The sequence below is a fragment of the Dermacentor andersoni genome, chromosome 1, assembly GCF_023375885.2.
Source record: "Dermacentor andersoni chromosome 1, qqDerAnde1_hic_scaffold, whole genome shotgun sequence".
NCBI lineage: Eukaryota > Metazoa > Arthropoda > Arachnida > Ixodida > Ixodidae > Dermacentor > Dermacentor andersoni.
This window is the reverse complement of record NC_092814.1, coordinates 157,505,368-157,531,741: the sequence shown is the minus strand read 5'-3', so window position 1 is coordinate 157,531,741 and position 26,374 is coordinate 157,505,368. Positions and strand designations below refer to the sequence as shown.

The 26,374-nt window shown below is 44.0% G+C and overlaps 1 protein-coding gene across 4 annotated transcripts in view; it reads right to left on the bottom strand.

Moving 5' to 3' along the window:
• Nucleotides 1–26,374, bottom strand: part of LOC126547375 (protein FAN-like) — a 120,165-nt gene that overhangs the window by 769 nt on the left and 93,022 nt on the right. For all 4 annotated transcript variants that reach the window (XM_055062659.2, XM_055062661.2, XM_055062660.2 and 1 more), the window contains 6 exons: nucleotides 24,023–24,084; nucleotides 22,377–22,438; nucleotides 18,026–18,209; nucleotides 9,549–9,587; nucleotides 9,280–9,382; nucleotides 3,895–4,004 (listed from right to left, as the gene is read on the bottom strand). In XM_055062659.2, coding sequence (XP_054918634.2) covers nucleotides 3,895–4,004; nucleotides 9,280–9,382; nucleotides 9,549–9,587; nucleotides 18,026–18,209; nucleotides 22,377–22,438; nucleotides 24,023–24,084 — 560 coding nt within the window. The remainder of the gene's footprint in view (nucleotides 1–3,894; nucleotides 4,005–9,279; nucleotides 9,383–9,548; nucleotides 9,588–18,025; nucleotides 18,210–22,376; nucleotides 22,439–24,022; nucleotides 24,085–26,374) is intronic.

The following is a 26,374-nucleotide window of genomic DNA, read 5'->3' as shown; positions in this document are numbered from 1 at the left end:
GATCAAGTTTATCCAAGAAGCACTTCCCTACTACATACAAGCTGAATTAAAAAAATGAGCTGGCTATTCCCAAAAATTATAGCTGTTAAGCAGGAAAGCACCCATGGCCACTACATTCAATACCAGCATTTCAATGTGTGCAGTCGGGCCTGCATAAATACTGACTACACACATTTCTGAATTGAGACGGCAGCTTAACTACCGGAATCCTACCTCCATGCTTTTGTGGCTATCTTTGAAGTGTGTGAGGGCTTTAAAAAATTCACAAATATATAGCACACATTGCTGTCTATACTGATTCAAAAGACGAGTCTCTCCCTCTATCCAAGCTTTTATTGTTTTACAATGTCTCTGAAACATTGCTACACACTGTGCAGTTTATTAACCCTTTGAGGGTCGATGCCGTAAATATACGGCGCCGCGAACAGGTCCGAAAATGGTCGATGCCGTATATTTACGGCGCCGTTTGTATGTTTAAAACGAGCACCAATTTCCTAACTTTTTCTTGCCTGGCATCTGCTGCCACTATGTGGGAATACATGTAATTTTTTTCTCGCGTCTCTCTCTTTCGGTTTTCATTGTATAGTTTTTTTTTTTTTTTCTCCTGCGCGTCTGCTACCGCTCGCGCATCAGCGCCCTCGCGGGCGCACGGCGGTTAGTTTTGGTTTCGTTCTGCACGCGGGTTCGGTTTCTTTCGCTCTCAAAACTAGTGGCTATCTTGTTCTTATCACTCAAAGGGTGACTGCCTGTTACTCGCTCGTTTGTTGCTCACAGGGGTCCGCATACGAAGGATGCCGCTGTGCATGCGTTTCCTTTTTTGGAGACTCAGAAAACTAAGTGCCTGTGGTTGACGATAAGATTGAAGGATGAGCGGAAGTTTGTCACGACGTTTCACTTTTTCGACGAGCGCATAACCGCCCATTTTTCTTGAGCTTGCTCACCTCACAGTTCGATTACGCTATGGACGTGCGCGCTGGCTGCTCTGCAGCAAGTGAGTCGAGCGGCGATTCCTCCAATGAGGACCACTGCCCAAGTACCGGGTCGGAGTCACATTCATTGGACCTGAGCCCGTCAGATGAGGAGTTACTCACCAGTTCAGACTCAGAATCTGACAAAGGAGCAACATCGCAAAAGCGTTTGCGGCATGACGATGATGACTGGGTCAAAGGTAACTTTTCTCCCTCCTTGTTTGCATTTGACGCCACACATTCTGGACAAGTGTCCAGCTCTATGCTACCCCCAGACGCAAAAGAAGACTACTTTAAGCTTTTTTTTTGACGAAGGTGTGGTTTTGCAGACCGTAACCGAAACAAACAAGTATGCAAAACAGAAGGCTCACGAGCGTAGTCTGCCCCGAAAGTTGCGACTCAGGGAGTGGCAGGAGACCGACGTCTCAGAACTTTACTGCTTTCTAGCGGTTGTGCTGTTGATGGGCTTGGTGAGGAAAAATACTGTCGGGGAATACTGGTCTAAAGATACGATGTTGGAAACTCCGTTTTTCCGGTCAGTCTTTTCCGCCAACCGATTTTGCCTATTGACGCGAGTGCTGCATTTCAGTTCAATCACAGATAAAGAAGACCGCCCAAGAGCAATCAGACCGGTGATGGAAGCGATACAAGAAAGATTTGCCGCACTTTTTGTTCCTTTTCAAGACTTGTGCATTGACGAGTCTCTGATGCCTTGGAGAGGACGCCTTGCTTTTCGACAGTATATTCCTTCTAAGAGGCATCGGTTTGGTGTAAAGCTGTTTGTGCTCTGTGACGTCAACACAGGCTACATCTTGCGGTTTATCATGTACACAGGAGCTACTACAGCTGTGACCATATTGAAAGAGCTGGGATTCACAGGGTCTGTTGTGGTGGAGCTGCTTGGAGACTTTCTCGGGAGGGGACATTCCCCGTTCATTGATAATTGGTATACCAGCCCAGCCCTGTTCAAGTTTCTCCACAGCAGGCAGAAGAGTGCTTGTGGCACGGTGCGAGCAAATAGGAGGGGGCTTCCAAAGTTCGCAAAGAAGCTTCAGCAAGGACAAATTGATAGCTTTCACACGAACACCACGCTGGCCCTGAAGTGGCATGATAGAAGAGATGTGCACATGCTGTCAACAATGCATGGAGCGGAGATTGCTGACACGGAGAAGCTGGACTGGAGGACAAGTGAAAGGAAGAAGCCGAAATGCGTGTTAGAATACAACAAAAAATGGGACTGGTAGACAAAGTTGACATGCAGCTGAGCTTTTCCGAAAGTATTAGGAAGACAATGAAGTGGAATAAGAAGTGCTTTTTTCGCTTTCTAGACATGTCGCTGCTGAACGCGTTCATTCTCTTTTGTGAGAACACCGGGTCGACAACAAAATATGCAGAGTTCAAACGGCTAATAGTGAGCCAACTCGTTGAAGAACATCACACTGAGAAAAGCAAACGGGGAAGGCCAACTGGAGAAAATCCTCTGAGGTTGACAGCGCGACACTTTATTCAGAAGTTGCCTGCCACAGCTGCTCAGGGAAGCAGTACCCAGAGGAGGTGCCACGTCTGCGCCAACACCACTCGGCAGCAAAAACTTCGCAAGGACACAAGGTATATGTGCGCTGAGTGCAACAAACCGCTCTGTGTGGAGCCATGCTTCAAGGACTACCACACGCTGAAGAAATATTAGTCCAAGAGGAACATTTGAGACTTGTGAAAAATTTTCGTGTGCGCATTCTTGTGTATTTTTCTCGTGTGGACATTGTTTTTCATGAATAAACAGTACATATATGCCAACGCAAAACATTTTTTTTTTTTTTTCACTTTACGGTCACCCTAGAAAAATTACGGTAAATTTTTTTTTAAATAGGTCCCTCTGAAGAATTTAAATGTGCAATAAAAAAAATCGACCCTGGGTGGTTGCACATGGCGAAAAAATCGACCCTCGAAGGGTTAAGATACCAAAGCAGGGGAATTTTAAAGGGCCCCTCAACACTTACTGCACATTTCCAAAAAAATTATTGCCAATAACTCAATTCATACAAGTTGTATTCAAAAACATTTTGCTGAGAATGGCATTTAGGAGATAAAACCGGATGCATTCCACACCTGGTTCTGCAGGGCCCTTATAAAGATAGAGGCAAAGGTATGCATTTATGACGTTATCACACTTCACAAAGAAAGAATGCATGATCCTGGAGAGGGAAAATTAGTGAGAAATGGAATCGGTGCTTTCAAATTCAAGCTGGCATTAGTGTGCAACACATCGGCATACTGCATCATCTTTGCAAAGGCATGGGAATGTTGAAGTCTGGTGAAGACGTTTAAAGCAATAGTTACTTTGGATGGTTGGATGATCTCGCACAATAAACGGTGGCATATACCCAGTGACCCAAATTATCCACTAGCTTGGGCCACTGGATATGTGCCCAGACTACTTCAGCACTGCATATGTGATATTGGTACGTGCCCATTCTTGGCCAATGCCCCAGAATGAATGTGCCAAGGTTGGGGATATGCAGCAATTTATACAAATCTATTGTTGACTCAATAATCTATAGTTTCTGCCACAATTCTTTTTTGTTGAAGTGAAAACTGTAAGAACAACAAAACTTTCAGCAAACTAGTAGCAAAACTAGCAGAAGCAAAATCATTGTTCAAATCGCCTCAGCTGTTCTATGTCAGTTGAGTCGTACAAAACTACCCTTGCCTCTACTTCAATCGTTTTGGCTTGCACTCAAATTTTTTGAAAAATCCACACAGCATTAAGAAGAGTTCTGATGCAATGAATGGGTAGTGGCATCACTAATACATATTGTAAGCACTGCACACTCACACAGGACCTTTGGTAACAAATAAGTAACAGATCTAATGAACACAGTTCCCAGAACTGACATCTCTGATGACTCGTATGCAAAAGAAGCCTCACCAGAATGTGCTGACACAGTTGCAGCAAGCTTTGCACTTAGCAGGTCCCAGACAAGGATGCTTCCTGAATCACAGCCAGTAAACACGGTGGCACCATCCCAGGACAGGCATCTTGCAATGATCCATTATATGTCAGCAGAAAAATGCATAAGTGGTCAATCTACGAATTGAGGTTAGATCTAAAGTTTGTAATGGTCTCAGAAGCATAATATTTGGGTGTATCATACACAGTTGTGGCTGCTTCGGTTATTGTACCTTTTAGACATTTGAACAGGGCTGGTATTTTGTAATGTTCCATTTCATTTTATGTTCTTCTTTCTCATGCGCTGCACTGAGTGGCTGATCTTAGCAATAACAGCAGTGTGCATGTTGCCAGTCATGTTTGCGCCAATGACAAAGAGAAAAATGAATGGAAAATAAAATGGAATGCTAAAAAAATACAACCTCAGACTTCAAACTGGCTGCACGCACATCAGGCTCAGTGGAACATCTATATGGTGTCTCGAATTTCTGAAAATAGACACGGCCAGTGCACATATGTGCCTTGTTTGCTTTCCACTGCTGCTGCATGACTGTAGCAGCAGGGATATTACTTTTTCCGCTCCTTTGGCAAATGCACTGCAGCACCTTCCTCACTAAGTAACCTTATTTACATCAGCATTACAAATAACTGCAGTGTGCTTTAGAGGCAAAATTTTAACGCCATTCTATGGCTTAATTTGAATCCTGCAGAGAATGTTCAGATGAGAGTGGACATCACAATGAACACAGAATACTGTTGCAGGTTTCACAGAAGTCCCTATAGACCCTGACGGTGACGTGTCCACTGCTTGTCTCAGCTGCCTCTGTTGCCTCTATGTTTACAATGGATGTGCATGACTTCCTGGTGCGGCTTGGCAAACCTCTATTTTGGCGGCTATTGTAGACGGTGACTGGGTGTACGACACAAAGCTTTGGTCACGGCTTCAGATGACATGTAAGCGCTTTTGGAGCTCATGATGCCTTGCCCAAATGGCGTGAGCAGCATATACAGTGGTGGAACAGCTGCGTCGAGAGTGGCCCTCTGGGCCATCCTGCACCAAATCGGCACTTTAGCGAAAATCGCGCCTAGACTGCGCCAGAGCATGTACAAGAGTGAAACCGTCCTTCTGTTGATACTTCGCAGCTAGCAAAACTGAAATCAAAGTAAACAGCATGCTATCATCATGGAAGGAAGCAGAGGCTCGTCCATGGAGTTTGTCACTATGTAGCGAGAAACTCTATATGGGCCTGGCGGAGTCCAGTTTGTCAGTCGCGCATTTTCCTCGGTCCGACATACAATGTAGCGCCGCTGTACCATCTTGCTGGCACTTTATTTCGGTGTTCATCAACCCTGCCCGCGTGGTACCACGGAGTTTGCCGAAGGAGGATGTTGCATTTTAGGATTAAAGGTAAGCTTTTTAGATGTTTATGGCTGATAGCGAGGCTTTGCAAAAGAGCCACTGCAATCAGAATCACACGTGGTGCATACATAGTTAAGAATGGTATTAGCGAATGAGTTCAAATATGGTATACCGCGAGAGACAGCACTTCGATGGGTTCGTTGACACAAAGCTTTTGCGTCGAGCTTGGGCCGCTGCGCTATTTCAGTGAAATAGCATCGCTGACACAAACACAAAACCCCATTTGTGTCTCGCACATGCGCAGTGGCGCTGACGCTTTTTTCTTTTTTTTTTTTGCAGCCCCTATTCGGAAACTGCCTAATGCGCATGACATGAGTATATTGCATGATGTCGTGTTCAGTGCAGGCGCACGTGCTCGATTGGTCTTGCGGTGAGCCTTGCCCACAAGCTGTGACTATTGCACTGTGTTGCATCCTGGGTTGGTAAACACGTGTTTGTTTACAATTTGTCTGTGGTGCCTTCTCTGCACCGTATCGACTACCCCGGCCATAGCGCCCTTCGCGCCATGGTGTGGAGGAGCGTCGCATCCTTTCCTGACCGTGCTTGCAGGGTAAGCTTCACGCAAACCTGCCTCCACAACATATCAACTATATCAGTTAACATTTGCATGGTATATGGTAAACACACGTGCGTTTGACCATACGCCAAAAGTGCTTGCTGATGTGCCAAGTCTGTTTCTTGCCTGCGCCAGGACCTGCGCCGAAAGGTGAAATGGCTGTTCCACCACTGCATATTTGGTGCTTCTACTAAAAGCAGAGTGTAGAAATGTATTCCAAGCTGTCCAAACTTTCTGCTTATTAATTACACAAGGATGAGAGTGTTGCTTTTCACTGTTTACTTGATTAACACTTTGAAGCACCGGCTTGTCACATTTCTAACTTGGTAACGTTCCTCGGTGTGTTAACTATCTGGTTGTTTCTTTTCTGCCTAATTGCTCGCGGGTGCGCTCAGTTGCAGTAGAATTGTTCAAGCCATTCAGCAGACTTGGAAAGTGGATGTTCCGTGCTTTGTAGCCACTTATAGCAAAGATGTATTATCACTAGTCGCTCTTTGAACCATTGCGAAACATTCAGCATGAACATTCATGCATTGTCAGTGCAGTCGCTGTCAACCATGCGCACTGATTCAAGTGGCGCTCATTCACTTATTATGTTGGCGATAGAGTGGGCGTAAGTTTGCAAAAGCGGTTGGGGTCGATGTGTGTAAACAATGCGCAAGAAACTTACTATACCAGGAAGTAGTGCTACTCTCTGTGTCACTGTGTAACGATTGTTACTCGCTCTTGCCGATGTTCTGGGGTTGAACTCCTTTCTTTGGAGGTTAGCAACACAATGCTGACGAATGAGTGAATTTTTTACCCTCGAGGTAAGCCGTGCACCACGAAGGGCGGGCAATACAGGCAGTCCTTATGTAGAAGCGGTCTGTCAACTTGGCCACACAGATTAATTTCATTCCTTAATATGCCAGTCACTATTTTAGCAGCCAACTACGACACACGTCTTCCTTCTACGATTCCACATTTTGCAGCAGGAATGAAGCACAGTGCATTAGTGATCACCTGGTTGCACTCCCGACAGCTGATCGCCCAGTAGCAGGGCAGAAGTGGTAATGGTTTCATATTAACTCTTTCCGTACCACAGCCATTGGACATCATTAGCCAGTTAATGATAGTTTGAAACGCCGCTTTCGACACCTTCCGTGCTGCTCACGGACACATTGTGCTATCAGACGTGAAGAAGGAGAACTCTATTTTTGTTCGCTGTTTCCCCCCAGGCAGTGATTTTTGAACGCAGTCCGAAGTTTTCGCTATTGCCAAAGTAGAAAGCAAAAATGGCCGCCTCCGGGAGCGGTCCACGTGCTTCGAGAGATCGCAGATCTCGCAATTCCGCTGCGTCTACGGCTGATTTTATCGATAGATAGAGCAGCAGAGAGTCTGAGGATGCAGCCTTTTCGTCGGACTTTGACTCTGAGACCGATGACAACGCAAACCAGCCCGGAACATTGGCGGTCGCAGCCCGGAACGCCAAACTGTAGTGCTTGCACTTAAATTTGTGTAATGGAATACCTGTTCAATGAAAAATTTTGGTTTTTCGGAAACAGTACCTATCAGACCTCAATACATTTTGTATATCTCATAATTTTTGTTACATATTTGAGTAGATACAAGCGTGTGTTTACAAACTTTGTTCAATTTTATCCTACAATCTAGATTTTCACAATTTATATATTTTTTTGTTATATACATCTTGTTAATAAAACTTTTATGCGTGAAAAATGCATTCATTCTGCTTTTTGTTTATGTATTACACAAAATATTGAGTGCAGTAGCTCCTTCAGAAAAAGAAATCTGGCATAACCTACAAAAAACACCTATTTTCTCCATGGTAGAGAAAGAATTAATGCGCTCTCACTGAGGCAACTTGCGGTGCGCCGGCAAAAGCACCATCTCGTTCCTCTGGACCAAACTGCTCAGTGAAAACAGTCTATATGATCACCGTCACATGAATACAAAATACTCTCGTGATTCCCATAATGTTCTGATCTCTACCTCCAAGAGATGGAGACAAGAGGAGCACTGAAGCTACTGCAGTGTTACAATAATCATCAGTACTGCATTTTGTGTCAGGTCACCGACGTGGCCTACAAGATTGTCCCAGTCGACCCAATAGCACCACCTACATTCCCAGAGACTGATACAGTCGAACAAATTATTGGATATACCTATGTAAACCTAATATGTTTCTCCAAGATATCAGCATGTGACAAATATATGCTTATAACAAAAAGCAAATGTATAATGAATGCATTTTCGTTGGGTGCCACTTCATTATAACGAGGTGTTTCACGTAACCTGAACCAAAGCTTACAAAAAAAAGTGGCACATATTTAGATGATTAGACCATTGGCATATTGTTTGTAGTCATCCTTAGTTCATCTTTCTTTTTTTGTAAGTACCTTTAGTTAGCTAATTAAATAAGTTCAAGAATGCAAATTTTTAAATAATTTGTTTTGGAGTATCAGTGTGATTGTAAAAGTTGTAGGCATGTTCAAGAACGCCCAATCAACTTGTTTTTATGACATCTTTTACGTGGCTCTTTTTTCCAGGCTCTGCAGAAAGCCTGCAAAATAAAGAAAATGCTATCACTGTGTGCTTGTCTGTCAGGTATGCAGCACCCTTAAATGCATTTCCAAGGAACAAAGCCTGCATACTTGTCGTAAATCAGGCAGACGAGTGTGTTTCGATTCTCTTTCGGCACCGGTATATTGCTTATCATTTTGGACCATGCTGACCCATGACTGCCTAGATGCCGGGGCCTATAGCTTATTTTTGCAATGAAAGGCACGGCCTTCATTCTTTGGAAACATGATCGAGGGTTCTGCAAGCCAGACATGCAAGCTCGCAGTGGCGTCTTTTTCACAGCCCTGCTTCAGAGCTTGAAAAAAAAAAAACACATAAATGATTATGGAAACAACTTCACTGGGTTATTGAGCACTCTCTCAAACATTTACAATCACCCTTATGCCCCAAAATTAATACCAAAAATTTGCATACTTGAACTAACCTAGTCATGTAACTAATCACCACTTCAAAAAATACTCCGAGTAATTTAAGACAACTACGAACAATATGCTGGTGGTAACAATAGCCCAATATGTACTACTACGTTTTTTTTTTCTTTAAAGCTTGGTTCAAGTTATGTAAACCCCTCTACATATTCCAGCTCCAGCCACTACTCTCTCTACAGCCCTGTGTCAGTGTTTCTTCCCGGGTGTAGTGCTGCAAAACTGAAGACGGCTAAAGCATTTGGTCAGCCAATACTGACAAAAATGATGTGAAGATTCTTCCATGCAATCTTGGCTACTATTATGCCTGTGTGGCTTCATTCATATTGTAAATAGTTGGAAACGCATGTTCTCACACATCACAAATGCCATGTGCTTACCTCATTGGCCAACCAACATCTTTGCTGAAGAGAACTGTACCCGTCTGAACGTCTAAAACTTTAAGGATTTTATCTTCACTGCATGATGCTACCCGGTAACCATCTGAAAAAAAAAAAAAAAAAAGAAAAAGCATGACCTCTTTCGCACTATTAACACATTAAAAAATTCTTAAAAAGCATGCTTAATGTTTGTTAATGCAGAGCCTCACTGTGTGGAGTGCATCAATGTTGTCTGACTACACTGTAATAAAGTTTCTGTTGGTACTTGCCTGGACTGAAAGACACAGCTGAAACAGAACCTTTGTGAACTGGAAAAGGAAAAAAAAATAATAAAGTGCCTTAAATATCTGATCAAAAAGTTTTGAAACATGTAATTCTGTAATAATATCACAGAAGCACAACAAAATTAATTGCTGCTCGTAATTGTGGATGCATAAGCAAATATTGGTGCAAACGTCTGTGCATGCTGTCACTCAAGTGCCTTAAGTCAGTAGCAGGTCAACAATGCATTGGGAAATAACCCTCAAAGGGAACATAAATTCCAGAGGTGGGCGAATATAAACTTTCTCGAATATGAATAGCAAGTATTGAATCAACTATCGAATAGTCTAATGCGAATGGATATATTTACAGCAGGAATATTTATTTCGGTATAACTAGGTACCACGCCTGTAACTAGTGCAAAAAAGACAGCTATCTATCAGGGAAAAAGGATCAGCTTTATACACAAGTTAAACAATTGTCATTAAAGAAACTATGAATAACCTATCAAGATACATAAAGCCTGGATGAAAACAAGCTTTCCAAGAATAAATGGCTGCTGTATGACTAGCTTTCCAAAACTGTTAAATAAATGGTCGCTGAAAGAAAGATAAGAAGTTGCAAAAAAAAAAAAAATAAGCTGCAGAAGGACTTGTGTGCTGTAAACAAATGTAAACAGACTCTTTGCAAGGAAAACATCACTGGTTGTAGCGTAATATATAAAACTGCTGCATGACTAGGCCTCCAAAAACACTAAATGGCAGACAACAAGCAATAAATTGGGTAGCCTGTATCAGGACACAGTTGCAGCAGGGTACAAGAAACATCTTGTGCATGCTGTTGAGGGTGTATGGGCACCAGGGTACAGAAATGATGTAACCAAATACACAAGCAACATTTATTCACGCATTACAAAGCTTACATGCTCATGCTACACCTAGTGCAGGTCATATGGTGTAATCTTGTACTTTGTATACTTTGTAAGCCTTGTAATTCCAATTAACATAGGTTTGAGTTTGATACCTATTATGTCTGAGTTAGCTCTCTCAAACGTAACCACTCCTGCTTGGATCGACAAATATGCTGCTGAGCTATGCTTCTCTGAACACCGAGTGAGAAGGTAAATTTAGCTTTGATTACATCATGTGTGGTGAAGCAACGGAACCATCTGTGAATGCAACATATGCATGAATGAGTAATGGCTTTTTTTCTCTCCACAATGATACCAAAGTAAGGCTTGTTGTAGTATAACATGTTTTTGCTACATGTGGTTTTAGCAAGTGACTCCTTATGCCGACCGAACTGAAAGACATCTGCTGTAAAAAAATTACGGTTGTTGTGTTGGCTTGCGCTGCAAATATGAAAAAAAAAGAAAAAAAATATTGCATTACCCATTTTGTATCTGCACTGCCTCAAAAAACTTTTGTTGTTGCGAAATATTTGGTTACTTCTGAGCATTCAAAAATACCAAATAGTTCCTTTTCAAGTACGAATGGTTCATGTGTAATATTAAATTTATATTCCAAACTTTGAATATTCACCCACGTCTATAAATACATGTCCCAGCAAATTCTGTATTAACCTCTTAAGCGTTCCATTATTTTGACCAAAAGTGACCTGATTTTACTTTTTTGAATGGCTTATTTTCGACCTTCATTCCATCAAGAGCCTTTCAACAGCTTTTTCAACCAATTTGCCTTCATGTTTTATGCATGAAAATGCTGAACCATTGTTGGGCTAAGTCAATGCCGTCTTCGCTTTCCAAATCATCACTATCGGTAGAATAAGCAATGAGAAGACTATCATCATCATCATCATCATCATTCTCCTCTTCTCTCGAAGAACAAAACTCTAGTGCATTGCTTTCACTCTCACTTACACTGTCAGAGATGAGCAGCGGCTTACTTTTGCACGTGCGACTCACGTGTGAGCTGTCAGAGGCAGACACTATTGTTATTGCGCCAAAAAGCGGACGAAGCACGCGATTCCAAAATTGTGGTCTTTAAGCACTGACAAAGTGTTGCCATCTGTGTAGTAGAAAACAAAGACTACAATAAATGCGCCCCTCCAGTGCTGACAATATTGACACGTGGACTTGTTTATCTTTTTCGGGTGAGCACTTTTCATCGTCTAACAAATGCTATCGCTCAGCACGGGACGCGCCTGCATGTATCGAAAGTTTCTGGAATATTTTTGATGGTTCTATCCGCTGTCTGTTGTCACCAAAAATTGCATAATCTGATGGCATGTATGCACGACGCGAATGGTGTAGAACTTTCTGGAAGACATGCGGGCACCAGTGATTTCTTTGGAACATTCGATGGCTCGTGTATAAAAGCCGATGCGCTTATTCGGCAGATCAGATTATCGCCGATCGCCGACTGTGTTTGCCGCTGTCGTTATTCTTTGAATGTAGCCTGTTTTTGAGGGCACAGGTTCGCCCAATAAAACACTAGTTTCGCAATTCACAGTTTGGCTGTTTTCTTCACCGTGACATCTGGTGGAGGTGCTTTACGTTCATGTATCGAACGCCCCCGCAAAGCCGTGATCCAAGCCCGAAACCCGAAGACAACACTAACGTCGCCCAAGAGCAGCGAACTAGCCGCAGACTGCAAGGACTGGCCCCGGAGCACAGACTTCTGCCTGATACGACCAGGAAGACCGTGGCCAGCTCAACAACCACAATGGCAGCCCCAGCGTCCCCCATCGTGCTTCAACAACCCAGAGAGCCCCCTACCTTCCGTGGAGCTTCGTCGGAGGATCCGGAAACCTGGCTCGAAACCTTCGAAAGGATCTCAACATTCAACAACTGGACCTTTGAGGATAAGCTATGCCATGAGTACTTCTCCTTGGAAGATGCCGCGAGGACTTGGTTCAAGAACCGTGAATCCACCCTTACAACATGGGACCTGTTCCGCAGTACCTTCCTGAGAACCTTGACGAGCATTGTCCGAAATGAAAGGGTTGAAGTTCTGCTGGAAACACGAGGGCAACTATCCAATGAGACCATCGCCATCTTCACGGAAGAGATGACCCGTCTTTTTTGGCATGCCGACCCGGGAATGTCTGAGGAGAAAAAGTCCGCTTCTTGATGCGAGGTGTAAAGCAAGAACTTTTCTCTGGACTGATCCACAACCCACCAAACCGTAGCTGAGTTCTTGACAGAGGCAACAATGATTGAGAAAACGTTGGAAATGCGCACTAGGCTATATAACCGCCAAGTGCTCACACCATAGTGTGCAACCCAGGCACTGGGCTCCGATGACCTCCAAGAGACCATCAGGGCCATTGTGCACGAAGAACTGCGCAAGATGTTTCCTTCGTCACAGCCTCAGGTGTTCTCAGTCACTGACATGGTCAAGGACTAACTTCGACGGTCACTGGGCGTTTCCGAAGTGCAGCCTCAATCACCGCTTCCTATGCCAGAAGCGATAACCTACGTCGCCGTCGCCTGCCATCAAAGTCCCCCTCTGTGCCCGCACCAGGGTACTGTAACGCCGCAATTCTGTCGTCACCGCCGCCGCCACCAGCCACATGTCGCCAAGCGCAGCTACGCGAAGAAGATGGGCATCTGGCGAGCCCCCGACCACCGCCCGCGCTCTGCTATTATTGCGGAGAAGCCGGCCGTGTGTACCGCCGATGCTCATACTGTAACTTGGTGGCGGTGGTGGTGGAAAACTTTAATGGCCATATATACAAGAGAGTGTTGGGGAAGGCCTTAAGGGCCAACTCCTAACAAAGTCTGGGAGGGGTCCCTAGTCCAGGACCCCTGTGGCTTCTGCGGTGGCCTGGGCCTTAGCCGCGAGAGCTTTTTGGCTCTCTATGGTAGAGCAGCCAAGCAGGGCAGCCTCCCAGCGACTTGGGACTGCAAGTATTCGCCTTAAATGCGCTGTGTCCACAGCTTGGGGAGCGCCCATGTGACATCGCCGACTACCTCGCCGCCACTCTGTGGAGTCCTCGATGACCATCCCATTCGCCGTCACCAGGCTGCTACCTTTTGCCGCAATGCTGACCATACATTGGCCCAGCCCGAGGCCGGTCTGCGAGCCCATACCCGGAAAACTAAAGTGCGCTCGACCACTCCGCCAGAGCCCTTACCGAGTTTCGATGTGAGGATGTGAAGCTATTAGGCAACAAGTCGAAGAAATGCTGTGCGACAACATCATCCAGCCGTTGAAAAGCCCCTGGGCATCTTCTGTAGTCTTGGTGAAGAAAAAGGACAGAACCCTATGTTTCTGCATCAATTATTGTCGACTGAACAAGATCACGAAGAAGCACGTACACCCCCTTCCACGAATAGACGACACATTGTATCGGCTCTGCAACGCTAAATACTTCTTGTCGATGGACCTCAAGTCTGGCTACTGGCAAATAGAAGCCGACGAGAGAGATCGCAGAAAGACTGCCTTCATCACGCCAGACAGCCTCTGCGAGTTCAAGGTTATGTCATTTGGACTGTGCTCGGCGCCTGCAACGTCCCAACGCGTGATGGACACGGTGTTAGCAGGGTTGAAGTGGCAGATCTGCCTTGTCTACTTGGATGACGTTGTCGCTTTTTCTGCAAGTTTCTACGAGCACTTGAGGCACCTTGAAACAGTACTAAAGACAGTCAAGTCTTCCGGACTCACTTTGAAACCAGTAAAGTTTCGCTTTGCGTACGAAGAGCTGCAGTTCCCGGGACATGTCATCAGCAAGTCTGGAGTACGCCCCGACCCGCGGAAGACAGCCGCCGTCACAAAGTTCCAGCAGCTCGTCGACAAAAAGAGAGTGCGTAGATTCCTTGGTATATGCGACTACTACAGGGCTTTGTGAAGGACTTTTTACGCATTGCTGCGCCGCTGATACAACTAAATGTGATGTGTAGTTCAAGTGGGGGAAATGCCGCATGCGGATGCATTTCAAGAACTCAAATGACGCATGCAGTCGCCACCGGCACTTGCACACTTGCACACTTCGACGAAGACGCCCATACGGAAATCCACACTGACGCCAGTAGCCTAGGCCTCGGCGCCGTCCTAGTCCAGAGGAAAGATGGACTTGACGGGTGATAGCTCACGCTAGCCGGTCGCTGTCAAAAGTGGAGGGCAATTATTCTACGACTGAAAAGGAATGCCTCGCCATCATTTGGGCTACAGTAAAATTCCGCCCTTACCTATATGGCAGGGCATTCAATGTGGTCAGCGACCATCACGCGTTGTGTTGGCTAGCTAACTTAAAGGACCCTTCAGGACGGCTGGCACGGTGGAGCCTCAGACTGCAAGAATATGACATCACTATAACCTACAAGACCGGACGAAAACACTCTGATGCCGATTGCCTATCACGCGCCCCCACTGACCCACCACTGCAAGATGACGAAGATGACGGAACACTTCGCTGAACAGCAGTGAGCAGGCCCAGAGCTAAAAAGCTTCATCGAGTATTTGGAAGGGAACACCGACCAATGTCCCTAGGGCATTTAAGCGAGCATTGTCTTTGTTCTCGCTTCAAAACAACCTACTTGTAAAAAAGAACTTCTCACCAGTCCATGCCAACTACCTTCTTGTTGTTCCCTCAGCGCTGCGTCCAGAAGTACTGCATGCCCTACATGACGATCCGACTGCCGGACATCTCGGATTCTCCCGGACGCTATCGAGGATACAGGAAAGATATTACTGGCCACGCCTGACCACCGATGTCGCCCGTTACGTCAAGACATGCCGAGACTGTCAGCGACGCAAGACACCACCGACAAGGCCAGCAGGATTACTACAGCCGATCTAACCTCCTTGCCGACCATTTCAGAAGATCGGGATGGATTTGTTGGGACCATTTCCGACGTCAACATCTGGAAATAAGTGGATCATCGTGGCCACGGACTATCTCACCCGCTTCGCTGAAACTAAAGCTCTACCGAAAGGAAGCGGAGCCGAAGTGACGAAATTTTTCGTCGAGAACATCCTGCTTGACATGGCACCCCAGGAGTCCTCATCACCAACTGGCCTTTACAGCGGAGCTCACCCAAGCCATTCTGCAATACAGTCAGACAAGCCACAGGAGGACAATTGCCTACCACCTGCAGACGAATGGTCTTACAACGAATGGAGCGCCTGAATAAGACCCTCGCCGATAAGCTAGGAATGTACGTCGACGTCGAACACAAGACCTGGGATGGCGCCCTGCTGTATGTAACATTTGCTTACAACACGGCAGTGCAAGAAACAACACAGATCACGCTGTTCAAGCTGGTTTACGGCAGTAACCCGACAACGAATCTCGAAGCCATACTGCCGCAAGTCTCCAATGAAGAGAATCTTGATGTTGCCACCTATCTTCAATGCGCCGAAGAAGCCTGACAGCTTGCCCACCTGCGGACCAAGACCCAGCAGAGGACCGGCAGCCGACACTACAACCTTCGACGATGCTACGTCGAGTACCAGCCCGGCGACCGTGTTTGGGTTTGGACCCCAATACCCCGACGAGGACTTAGCGAGAAGTTTTTACACCGCTGTTTCAGATTCTACAAGATCATCTGACGCATTAGCGCACTCGACTATGAGGTAGTACCAGACGGCATTTCGCTATCACAGCGGCGCCGCTCACAACCTGAAATTTATTTATTTAGTTATTTATTTAAAATACCTTACAGGCCCATTTAAGGGCATTTAAGGGCAAACAGTCCTCGTTGTGCGACTTAAGCTACTCTACCAGCGCTAATGAACTTTGGGACTTTCCGTAGCTGACCTTCGCACTTTCTTTTTTTTTGGACTGTGTTACTTTGGACTTTGCTTCTTTGATATGTGTCCTACTGTGTTTCGCTCTCCTGTTATGTTTGTAGCATCGAGACGATGCTTTTTGAGAGGGGGGCATGACACGAGGACGTGTTTATCTTTTTTTGGGTGAGCACTTTTCACCGTCTGACAAATGTTATCGCTCAGCGCGGGACGCGCCTGCATGTATCGGAAGTTTTCAGAATGTTATCGATGGTTCTATCAGTTGTCTGTTGTCACCAAAGATTGTGTAATCTGATGGCATGTATGCACAACGCGAATGGTGTAGAACTTTCTGGAGGACACACGGGCACCAGTGATTTCTCTAAAACGTTCAATGGCTCGTGTATAAAAGCTGACGCGCTTGATCGACAGATCAAATTTTCACCGATCGCCGATTCTAATCGCCGCTGTCATTATTTTTTGAGTGTAGCCTGTTTTTGAGGGCACAGGTTTGCCCAATAAAACACTAGCTTCATCATTCACAGTTTGGCTGCTTCCTTCACCACCACTACCATGTAACAATATGGCTGCCATCTATGTTGTAGAACCCAAAGAGAGATTAAATGTGGCCTTTGAGGCACTGAAAAAGTGCTGTATCTATCTAGTAAAACAAGAAAGAGCAAAATAACTGAATTTCAAATACTGGCAGTGTACCCGTCTATGTAGTAGAAAAAAAAAACTAAGTGGGCATGCAGAGTTCTTCCAAATCACTTTAAAAACGGGATTATTGCTGTTGACAAGCTGAGCTCATCCAAAGCAAAATTGACCAGGATCATGTTGACGAGATGAGCTTATCCAAAACACCTTAAGGAGTTAAGTACTGCCTCTTTACCATGATCAAGTAGTGCTGGGGCATGAACATGACTATGGGAGAGGGGAGTTGTGGTTAGTGAGGTACAAGCAACTCTTGCATCCAGTGATGTATTAGCTTGAGCTTGTCTGGTGCATCTTCTCAGCTGCGGTCAGTGTGCACTTTGCTATCCGTGCTTTCATGGGGATGGTAAGGAGGTTCTTTGGACATGAGGTCAACATAATACCTTTTCTAATCTCTTTTAAAAATCCTCCAGGTTACTCTATGACTTTTGTGCTGTTATTGTATTCATGCCTGCCCATCTCGGCTGCTTGTGTGTGACGAGTTGGACTACGATGTGTTCATTGCTGTTGAACTATTTGAAGTGCTTCATTTTCATGCCTATGCAGCCTGCAAAGGAACTATCTTTTTTAAAGCATGGGAGGCGAAGTGCAGGACACTTTTGTGCAAGAAGCCTCTCCTGCATTCTTGACTTGTCACTAGCTGTATAGTACATAGGAGAATCAGTAGTCTGTGCCAAAGGGGAAGACTGGAAATGAGCGAAGTTTGGTTTTTGCCTGCCTGAGATAAAGTAGACTTTGACAGAGAATGTGAGCACTGACCGGCTTCAATTTTGCAGCTGCAATGTATGTACTATAGTAACTAAAACAAGTACAATTTAGTATTTTATTGGCAAATGTCACACAAATTCTGACATCTGCCACTTCTATGAATTTTAGCCAGTGAAAGTTGTTACTGTGTCTCAAATCCCCTGCTCTTAATACTTGGAGGCAGTGGTCAGTGAAACAACCAGTATGACTGTGCAGCACAACTGATAACAAACAGCAGCTCTGACAAGGAATGCACTAGCTGCCTAACAGAGAACACCTCTACTTCCAGAGAAATGGAAGAAATGCAGGCGTAACAAGCACAAATAACTGACTCTCAAACTGTCCAGTGCAAGTAGAGCCCTGCAGCTTCCAAAGGCTGATGCAACCCTCCACGGTGCCCGAGACCAAGTTCTCCCCTTCAGCATCCAGCGAAACACAGGCCACACCCGACTCATGTTCCAATTCCATGAGCAGGCTGAAACCACTCTTGTCCCCATGAGCCTTTAGCTTCCAGATCTGAAGGGATAGTAAAAAATGTCACCGCCATGGCACAACCAGTTCTAAAATCAGACCTGCCAACCTTAAAATTTGAATAATGCTGCAGTCAAACTCAAAAAGTACTAATAGATGGTGAAAAATAATTTTTTTCTATTATTCAAGATAGTGATTGTTTATTACAAAATTCACAGTTTGTTCTGTAGGGATACTGTGAACAGGCACTCTTTTCGATAGCCACAGAAAGAATTATCTACACCGCTGACAAACGGAAATGTTCACAAAGTTTTCCATAAGATATTTGCATAACAGCAGCCGAAATATCATTTGCCATTATACATTAGTTCTATGAGAGAGTGCTGCTGCTGCTGTGGGTGGGCCTGAATAATCAAGTGTGTTCAAAAAGTCAGGCTCTGAAAAATTCTTGGCTGACTGTATTTATATTCTTTTGAAATCAGTTTTGCTTTAAACCTCTCAAGAATGAAAAATAGAAAAATCTTATGTGTCACTACAGCAATATTAAACAAGCTCTCGAAATTGGGCATATTACGATAAAGTTGTAAAAGTTGGTGGGTATGTAATATGTACCTAGCTCATTATTATGTAGAACATGGCAGACAATGCGCTTTTCATGAAACACAGATGCAAGAAAACGCATACACAGGACTAGTGATGAACTTCCTAATTAATGTTCATTGCAACAGACCAGCCACTTATATGAGCCCGTGCTGTGCCACCTATGTGCGTTCTACTTTATCTATTTTGTTTGCACAAATAGGCTTTTTTAAAAGAAAACCCTACCAGGTTTGTGCATTGCAATGATCACATGGTCACAATTGTGTCTGTAAAGTATTGCACCATCATGTGCCATGAAAACAACTAAATATTCACACAAAGGCTAGCACAATCTTATTCTCAGAGGAGCCACTTGCCCTGCCAGCAAGATGTCATTTGCGTGGTTCTTGCGCGTCACATGCATGGTGTCAGTAGCGTGCAAATAGGCAGCGTGAACGACTCTGAAACACTGATTGCATGGAACCACCTCTGGAAATGTGCCACGCAGCAAAGGAAGAAAAAAAAAAACAAAGAAAAGAAAAAGAAACGAAGGTGAGGGCTGTGATGAAAGAGGAGACAGCCTCGATCCTTGGCTCCAATATGCCTGAAGGCAGGAGAGGAATACTGCTTGGGGGCGCTGGCTGGGGCAATGGGAGAGAGCTTCTGCTGCAGGGAAAGTAGTGCTTTAGGAGCTTATATTTCGAAGGCTACTACTAAATCTTTTTTTAAATATTCTTGTAGCAGAATGCCACCTGGACAATGCTCTGTAACTTCTAGTGTATAACCAAAACTTCCGATTGGGGTCTGGTTAGGGGCCCTTTAGCAACTGCAGTACTATATGAATGGGTCAATGAATGAAATAAACTCCCCAGTGAATGCTTAGTACCATCACCAGGGACAGCTGTTTGTTTTTTCCATGACATGTTAACTTTAAGCATAAGCAGCAGCAAACTAGCCCAAACTACTATTTTGCTTGGCGATTTCTGTGACAATAACACGGCAGCTACTGGTCATCCATAGTATCAAAGATAAAGGGCCTATTCACACAAGGGAATAATCCACTTCCCCACTGCAGGGGGAGCACACCATGTGATTAGGACATCAGACCTTTGCCAGAGAGCGTGACCCTATCATGATCCTCACAAAGGCATGAGACTGTCCTAAATCCACAAATGGTCATCACGACCAGAAAGGGATGAGCTCTCAGCCTTTGCAGGTGCATCTACTCAGCAGTGACGCTGCTGGCGGGGAATGGAGAGGAGTTTCACCGAAAACAATGTCATGGATAGTACAGTCAACTCCTATTAATTCGATTATGATCGGACCGACGCAACTAGTCGAATTATCCGGTGGGTCGAATTAAACAAAAGGCAGAAAGAGTGCCGAAACAAGACGTTCATTCACATGGCAGTATTTGCTTTTAAAGTTAGCTTCGCCGCACAACAGTATGCAGTGAAGCATACCTAGCAAGAAACGGTGCCACTGTTAAAGGACGTAACACGTGTGCAATTTACACAGTACGAGCACCGAGACACCTAAGTTTACTGGCAGGCCTTCAAAGTCTTAGACCCCAGCTCTTTTGTTGGCTTTAAACATACCCTCGACTTTTTTTTTTTAATTTATTTTACCATCTCCCTTTTTGCTAGCTTTCCGAAAACACTGATGGTTTTTCACCGCTTCTTGGTGCACGGCACATGCACGCACATATAATTAAGAAACACATACTAGGCCCCGCTACCGGTCTCATATACGAGAGGATGGAAAACTGTAGCGAGTTGGTATTGATTCATGGCAAATAAGCAACAGTGCACTGAAAACAATGATGAAAGAAGACGCAGACACAACACAAGCGCTTTTCGTTTGGTTTTGGACTACGGAAATCGTTGTAGCCGAGCAGCACATTAGTTTTGATTTTTAAAAATTTTTTTACTATTGCCTGATCTAACCACGAATGCCTGTGATGAATTGTTCATTGCCTTGCAGGGGCGTGCGCAGTTCAAATGTAAAACAGCGCTTGTGTTGTGTCCACATCTTCCTTCGTTTCGTTTTCAGTGCGCTTTTACTTATTTGCCACCATATACCAGACAAGCATGGCGAACAAAACGAGAGCTCAAACCGCCACAGCAACGTCAGAAACAGCTCTGAATGGCTGCCAGTATGCTTATCAGGTGTCTAGGTGCCATTGCTGCGACCAGAGATGGCGTGTGCACGCCTGTATAATTAAGAAATGCGTACTATGTCCAGTGACAGAGCCCCTTTTCTATTATTGGTGTGCTCACCAGTCAAGCTCGAATTATTTGGCGAAGGCCAATTTTGAGATCCGAATAATGGAAGTTTGGGCCCATAGAAATATGGATACGAGCTGGAATATTTGGTCAGAATTGAATTTAACAAAAAATGGAATTAACCGGAGTCGAATTAACAGAAGTCTACTATATTTCCCTGATCCTGGGGAGAAATCTCGTGCATGAATAGCCCTTTCATGAGACACCATGGGAATAGTCTCACTGCTACTATGAAGCACCATGAATAGAGATTACTATGACTTTTTGTAATTTTTGCAACGTCTTCACAACATGCAACATGTCAAGTTAAACTTTACATTTAATACAAGACAAAAATCATGCAGATCTCGAGCACTGTGGGAAATGTGCAAGTGAAGCTCTGATGAGCCAACAAAACAAAATGGTGCATCACAAAAAAAATGTACAGTGGATTTTGGTCGTGAACATCCCATAACAGTCATCAGCCATAGTGATGTACCTTGCAGAGAAAAGGTAAGTTTTATTCAGGGGCCATATTCTTGAGTGATTTCAGTGATAGTACTATCACCTTGGCAAGATTTCGTGTGATTCAGTACTGAATGTATTGAAGTAGATGGCGGATAGCGTTTCTGCCACTGTGTGGAGATAGCGAGCTTCACACAGCGCCAGAAATGCTGTAAGCCATATACGTTGACATGTCCAATGCAGAGTCATGTAAAAGTATGTTCACTGCAATCACCACTATGTCATTGCACTGATGGTGTTTCTATGTTGTTTCTACCTAAAAGACTTGGTTTATAGTTGGTTTGTTACATCATATTAGCATTTATGTGCATTTGTGTTCACAATTTCGTTCTTAGTATGTATTTTTGCCTTCTTAAGCTTTACATCTTTTGACAGAATAGTGATTGCAGTGAATACACTGCCTTGATCCTTTAAGCAGTTGTTCTCATGCATGGCATGTATCAGACGAAGCTATTGATAGCCTGATGTCTCATTCTTTTCAATGCCATTTGTTGGTTCCTGCCTTTTCTAATTCAGTAATTTGTCTTGATTTGTGAAGTGATGGTTTATCAGTGGTCAGACTTTTTTGGTTTATCATTCTTTATTGTTCATGGTGTTTCGATATGTGCTTTCTTCCCTCGGTTTGGCATTTCTAAAAATAAAGTTCGATAGTGTGCTATTCCTTGCCATTAGTGTTACTTGTTTACATGTCTTTGTTCATTTCCTTGTTGTAATGAATCAACTAGTCCAAAACAGTCTTAGTTCCAAATATGTATGCTGATAAATATGCTGCAAGGAAGCACCAAGATAAAAACAGCAAATATGTGTATCTGTCAGCGGTATAGCTCTAGTCGGTGGCACTCACCTTTGCTGTGGAGTCCCAGGATGCAGTGGCCAGCACTCCGTTTCTCCACGATAAGTCAGACACTGTGAGTAAAATGAGAAGAAACTGTCATTGCAGCAGTTATGAGTTCAAACAGCACATAGCAAAAATATTATAAGCTTGTTTTCTGGTGCCTCATGAATCTGGCAGATGAGACAACGTACAAATCTAGCTATTTAAAATGGCATACATAGCCACTAGGTACTGTCTGCTACTACCCTCTTAAACCTAGACATGCAGGAGGCATTCAATAAGAAAATGGCCCAGACAACGAGCTACTATATCCACATTTTCCCACCCACAGATGATATCCAATGGCACAGTGTGTCATTTCTATGTGACCACAGTAGCATACAATGAAAACATACAATGTAATTATGCAGTAGTGACACCTGGCCACAGTCGGTCATTTGTGTTGAGCAGAGACAGCAAACATAGAAGTGCTTTAAACATGAATATGATCCAATAATAAGAGAAACAAATGGAAGATAAACTAAACATTACTTAACAAAGTTGTCCCGAACTTGCAACATGCAATCAAGTGACATTGTAGAGATTCACAGTATGACTCTTTGATGGTTACCAACATGCTGTGAATTAAATTAAAATTAAATTATGGGGTTTTACGTGCCAAAACCACTTTCTGATTATGAGGCACGCCATAGTGGAGGACTCCGGAAATTTCGACCACCTGGGGTTCTTTAACGTGCACCTAAATCTAAGTACACGGGTGTTTCCGCATTTCGCCCCCATCGAAATGCGGCCGCCACGGCCGGGATTCGATCCCGCGACCTCGTGCTCAGCAGCCCAACACCATAGCCACTGAGCAACCACGGTGGGTCCAACATGCTGCGAGAAAGCTCACAAAGCATGCATGTAAAATTGTGAATGCAGGATAACACTACATTTAATGCCTTGTGGAGTGGTAGGCAAACACAAGCCCATGCAGTAACTAGTATAGTTAGTGTCCGCAGTGTATGACGGTTATCTCAGTAATAGCGAATTCGACAAATCGCACCAGTACGCACTCGGGCGCCCCAATGCGCCCTTTTATCCAATCATGCTCGTACCAGGGTGCCCCGGTGCACATTGGTGTGATTTGCCGAATTCGCTATAAAATAAATGTTTGGGCAAGCTGCCTGCAATGATCGATTGTCATGGCATTGTGCACAGAGCTATACAAGCTGTGTGTAAGGTTTTTCTTGTGTCTGTTTTGCTGCCTAGCTTAAATGATGACAGTGTCAACAAAGCAGCCATGGCCATCTAAGCTTTTTCTCGTTTGAAAAACATTAAAAACACAGACTCCTTGTGGCAGAGCAATGACAACAAGGTCATGCATTCAGTGGTTATTTTTATGCAATAATGGGCACTTTTAGCAAGACCAGTCACACAGCAGTCAGAGGGGCACAGTAATAACACCTCAACACGCATGTTTATAAATTAAGCAACCATGGCAAAATATGTATTTGCAGTATAATGACATATGGCTCAGTGTTGCAAGTTAATGTTGTAGCAAATAAATTTCAGTACCCCTTCAACTTCATTACAGTGAAGTTTAATTGTATTTGTCATATCTTGATGGAAATATAAGCAAGTTACAAACACCTCCACCAGGAAAGCAAACTTGCCTGCATCTTCGTGAGCCATAGTTGATTCAGTGACCCGGCCATATTCCATGTTGTAAACATACCTGTAAACAAAACATGGCTTGTCTTGTGGAGCTAAAGCTATCACAGGAAGTGAGGGGCTTTGGTTAATAAGGTGTGATTAATAAAAGAGGATGTTAGTTTACCATTACATGAAAACGAATACCCAAGAAAGCAAAGGGAGCAACAGCCACAAAGCTCGATACGTAGACCACTGCATGCAAAAAGTAGGAGCACATTCAGAACCGATTTCTCAAGCTTTCTGGCACTTCCACCTTATTATACACATGAGCACATTTTCTCTCAATGACTAAAACGTCTAAATCACATTTTCTCATTGGCTTCAGTGACTTGGTTTTATTGGAATGCAAAAAATAATCATTTAACATTCATATTCATTAAAGCCTGGCTGATAGACTTTATCAGAAAACAATTTGTACTAGGCAAGAAATACTTCAAAGTGCTCTTGATTATATAAAATTTGACTTTTCTATATTTTAATGTCGAGACTCTAGGGTGACTAATTATGAGTTGTTTGAAAGCTCACGTTCTACAATACTGAATTAATCTGCTTAGTTGGTGCATAATGCTGTCATGAACATTTGAGCAAAAGACTATCACTGACATCCAGCAGAGCTTGAGTCTCGCTTAAGACCGCCTGCTCTTTCCTTTAGCTTGCTACAATCCCCCATCACTTTTCTCATTTGCAGTTTTCACGTTGCAGTCCTTGAACTGTGAGACACTAGTCTAATATTTTTGTCTATATACTATTATGTACTTATCTACTATTGTTCTTAAATAAATAGGTTTTTACGTATGGCTTCTGGCCAAATTCTTAAGACCAAGCAGGGCCTCTGGCAGTAGCAAAAATGAGGAAATCTTATGATTGACAAGATCATTGTACTACCTGGTCATGGAGAAGAATACCACTGTGCCAATACTATATATGGCCTCCATTACTGGGCAATGTGGCAGAGCTTAGCAAAGTGATGGGCGGAGAGCAGCAGGCGTTGCTCTACACTGACACAATCTTACAGGGCCTTAAGTTGAAAATTAGCTTGCAACATCATCATCATCATCAGCCTGGTTATGCCCACTGCAGGGCAAAGGCCTCTCCCATACTTCTCCAACTACCCCGGTCATGTGCTAATTGTGGCCATGTTGTCCCTGCAAACTTCTTAATCTCATCCGCCCACCTAACTTTCTGCCGCCCTCTGCTACGCTTTCCTTCCCTTGGAATCCATTCCGTAACTCTTAATGACCATCGGTTATCTTCCCTCCTCATTACGTGTCCTGCCCATGTCCATTTCTTTTGCAACAACAAGGGTCCATATCTTTTTTCTGTTGAAAATTTACTTACGGGGTTCAATGCCCTGAGCTGCACAGTGGGCTACGGGAGATGCTGTAGTCTAGGGCGCCAGATTATATTTCGACCACTTGGGTCGGGATAATGTAAAACTATTCCAGTCTATCTTTATTCCAAATCCAGCATTAGCCTTCCGTGATACTAGGTCAAAATAGCTCAGGCCCGGCCCATGTGGGCAGTTCCCAAGCCATTTTGACCTCTCATAGAGAACGGCGGATTTGTAATAAAAACAGATTGGAATAGTTTCACAGTATCCTGGCCTTGGTGCTGTTTAATGCACACCCAAAGCATGTCTTTGCATTCTGCCTCTATCGTAATGTGGCTGCTGCAGCCAGAAACCAAGCCTGTGACCTGGTGTTTGGCAGAAATTACTTTCTCTTCTCTCTCTCTCTCTTTTGTGCTCTTTGCTAGCAATCTATGATGGAAATATGATGTGAGAACTTAGGATTGTTTTTTCTACTTGGTGTTAAATGCTCACTCAGTCTGCATAGCACGCAGCAAACCCCCCCTTTTTCTATCTCCAGACACAAATCCTACTGCTACAGGGCTCACTAATATCGCTACAAATGATGAACTCTGCCATGAGTTATTTCTTCAGAAGCAGCAGCAGGGACTCTACAGCAAGTCTGTAGTTCTTAAGAAGCATGCACACTTCTTCATTGGAAGTTGGCTGATGATGAAACTATATGCTAAACAGCAATATACTATAAATATTGCAAATGACAGTGTAAACTTGTCAAACAGTGTCACATACAACTGGCCAAAGAGCTTTATAAAACTCAGAACTATGTAAGTGTAGTCAGGTACAACATACGTTGGGTCAGGTGTTACCCTGATGCAAGAGAAAAATGAGCTTAACTTCTTCAGTCAGGCCCATACATGACACCACAATGTCTGATCAGCATTAAAGTGTGCCCTGAAACACTCATTAACAAGGTTGTGGAATATATTTGGTATTCAAAGGCATT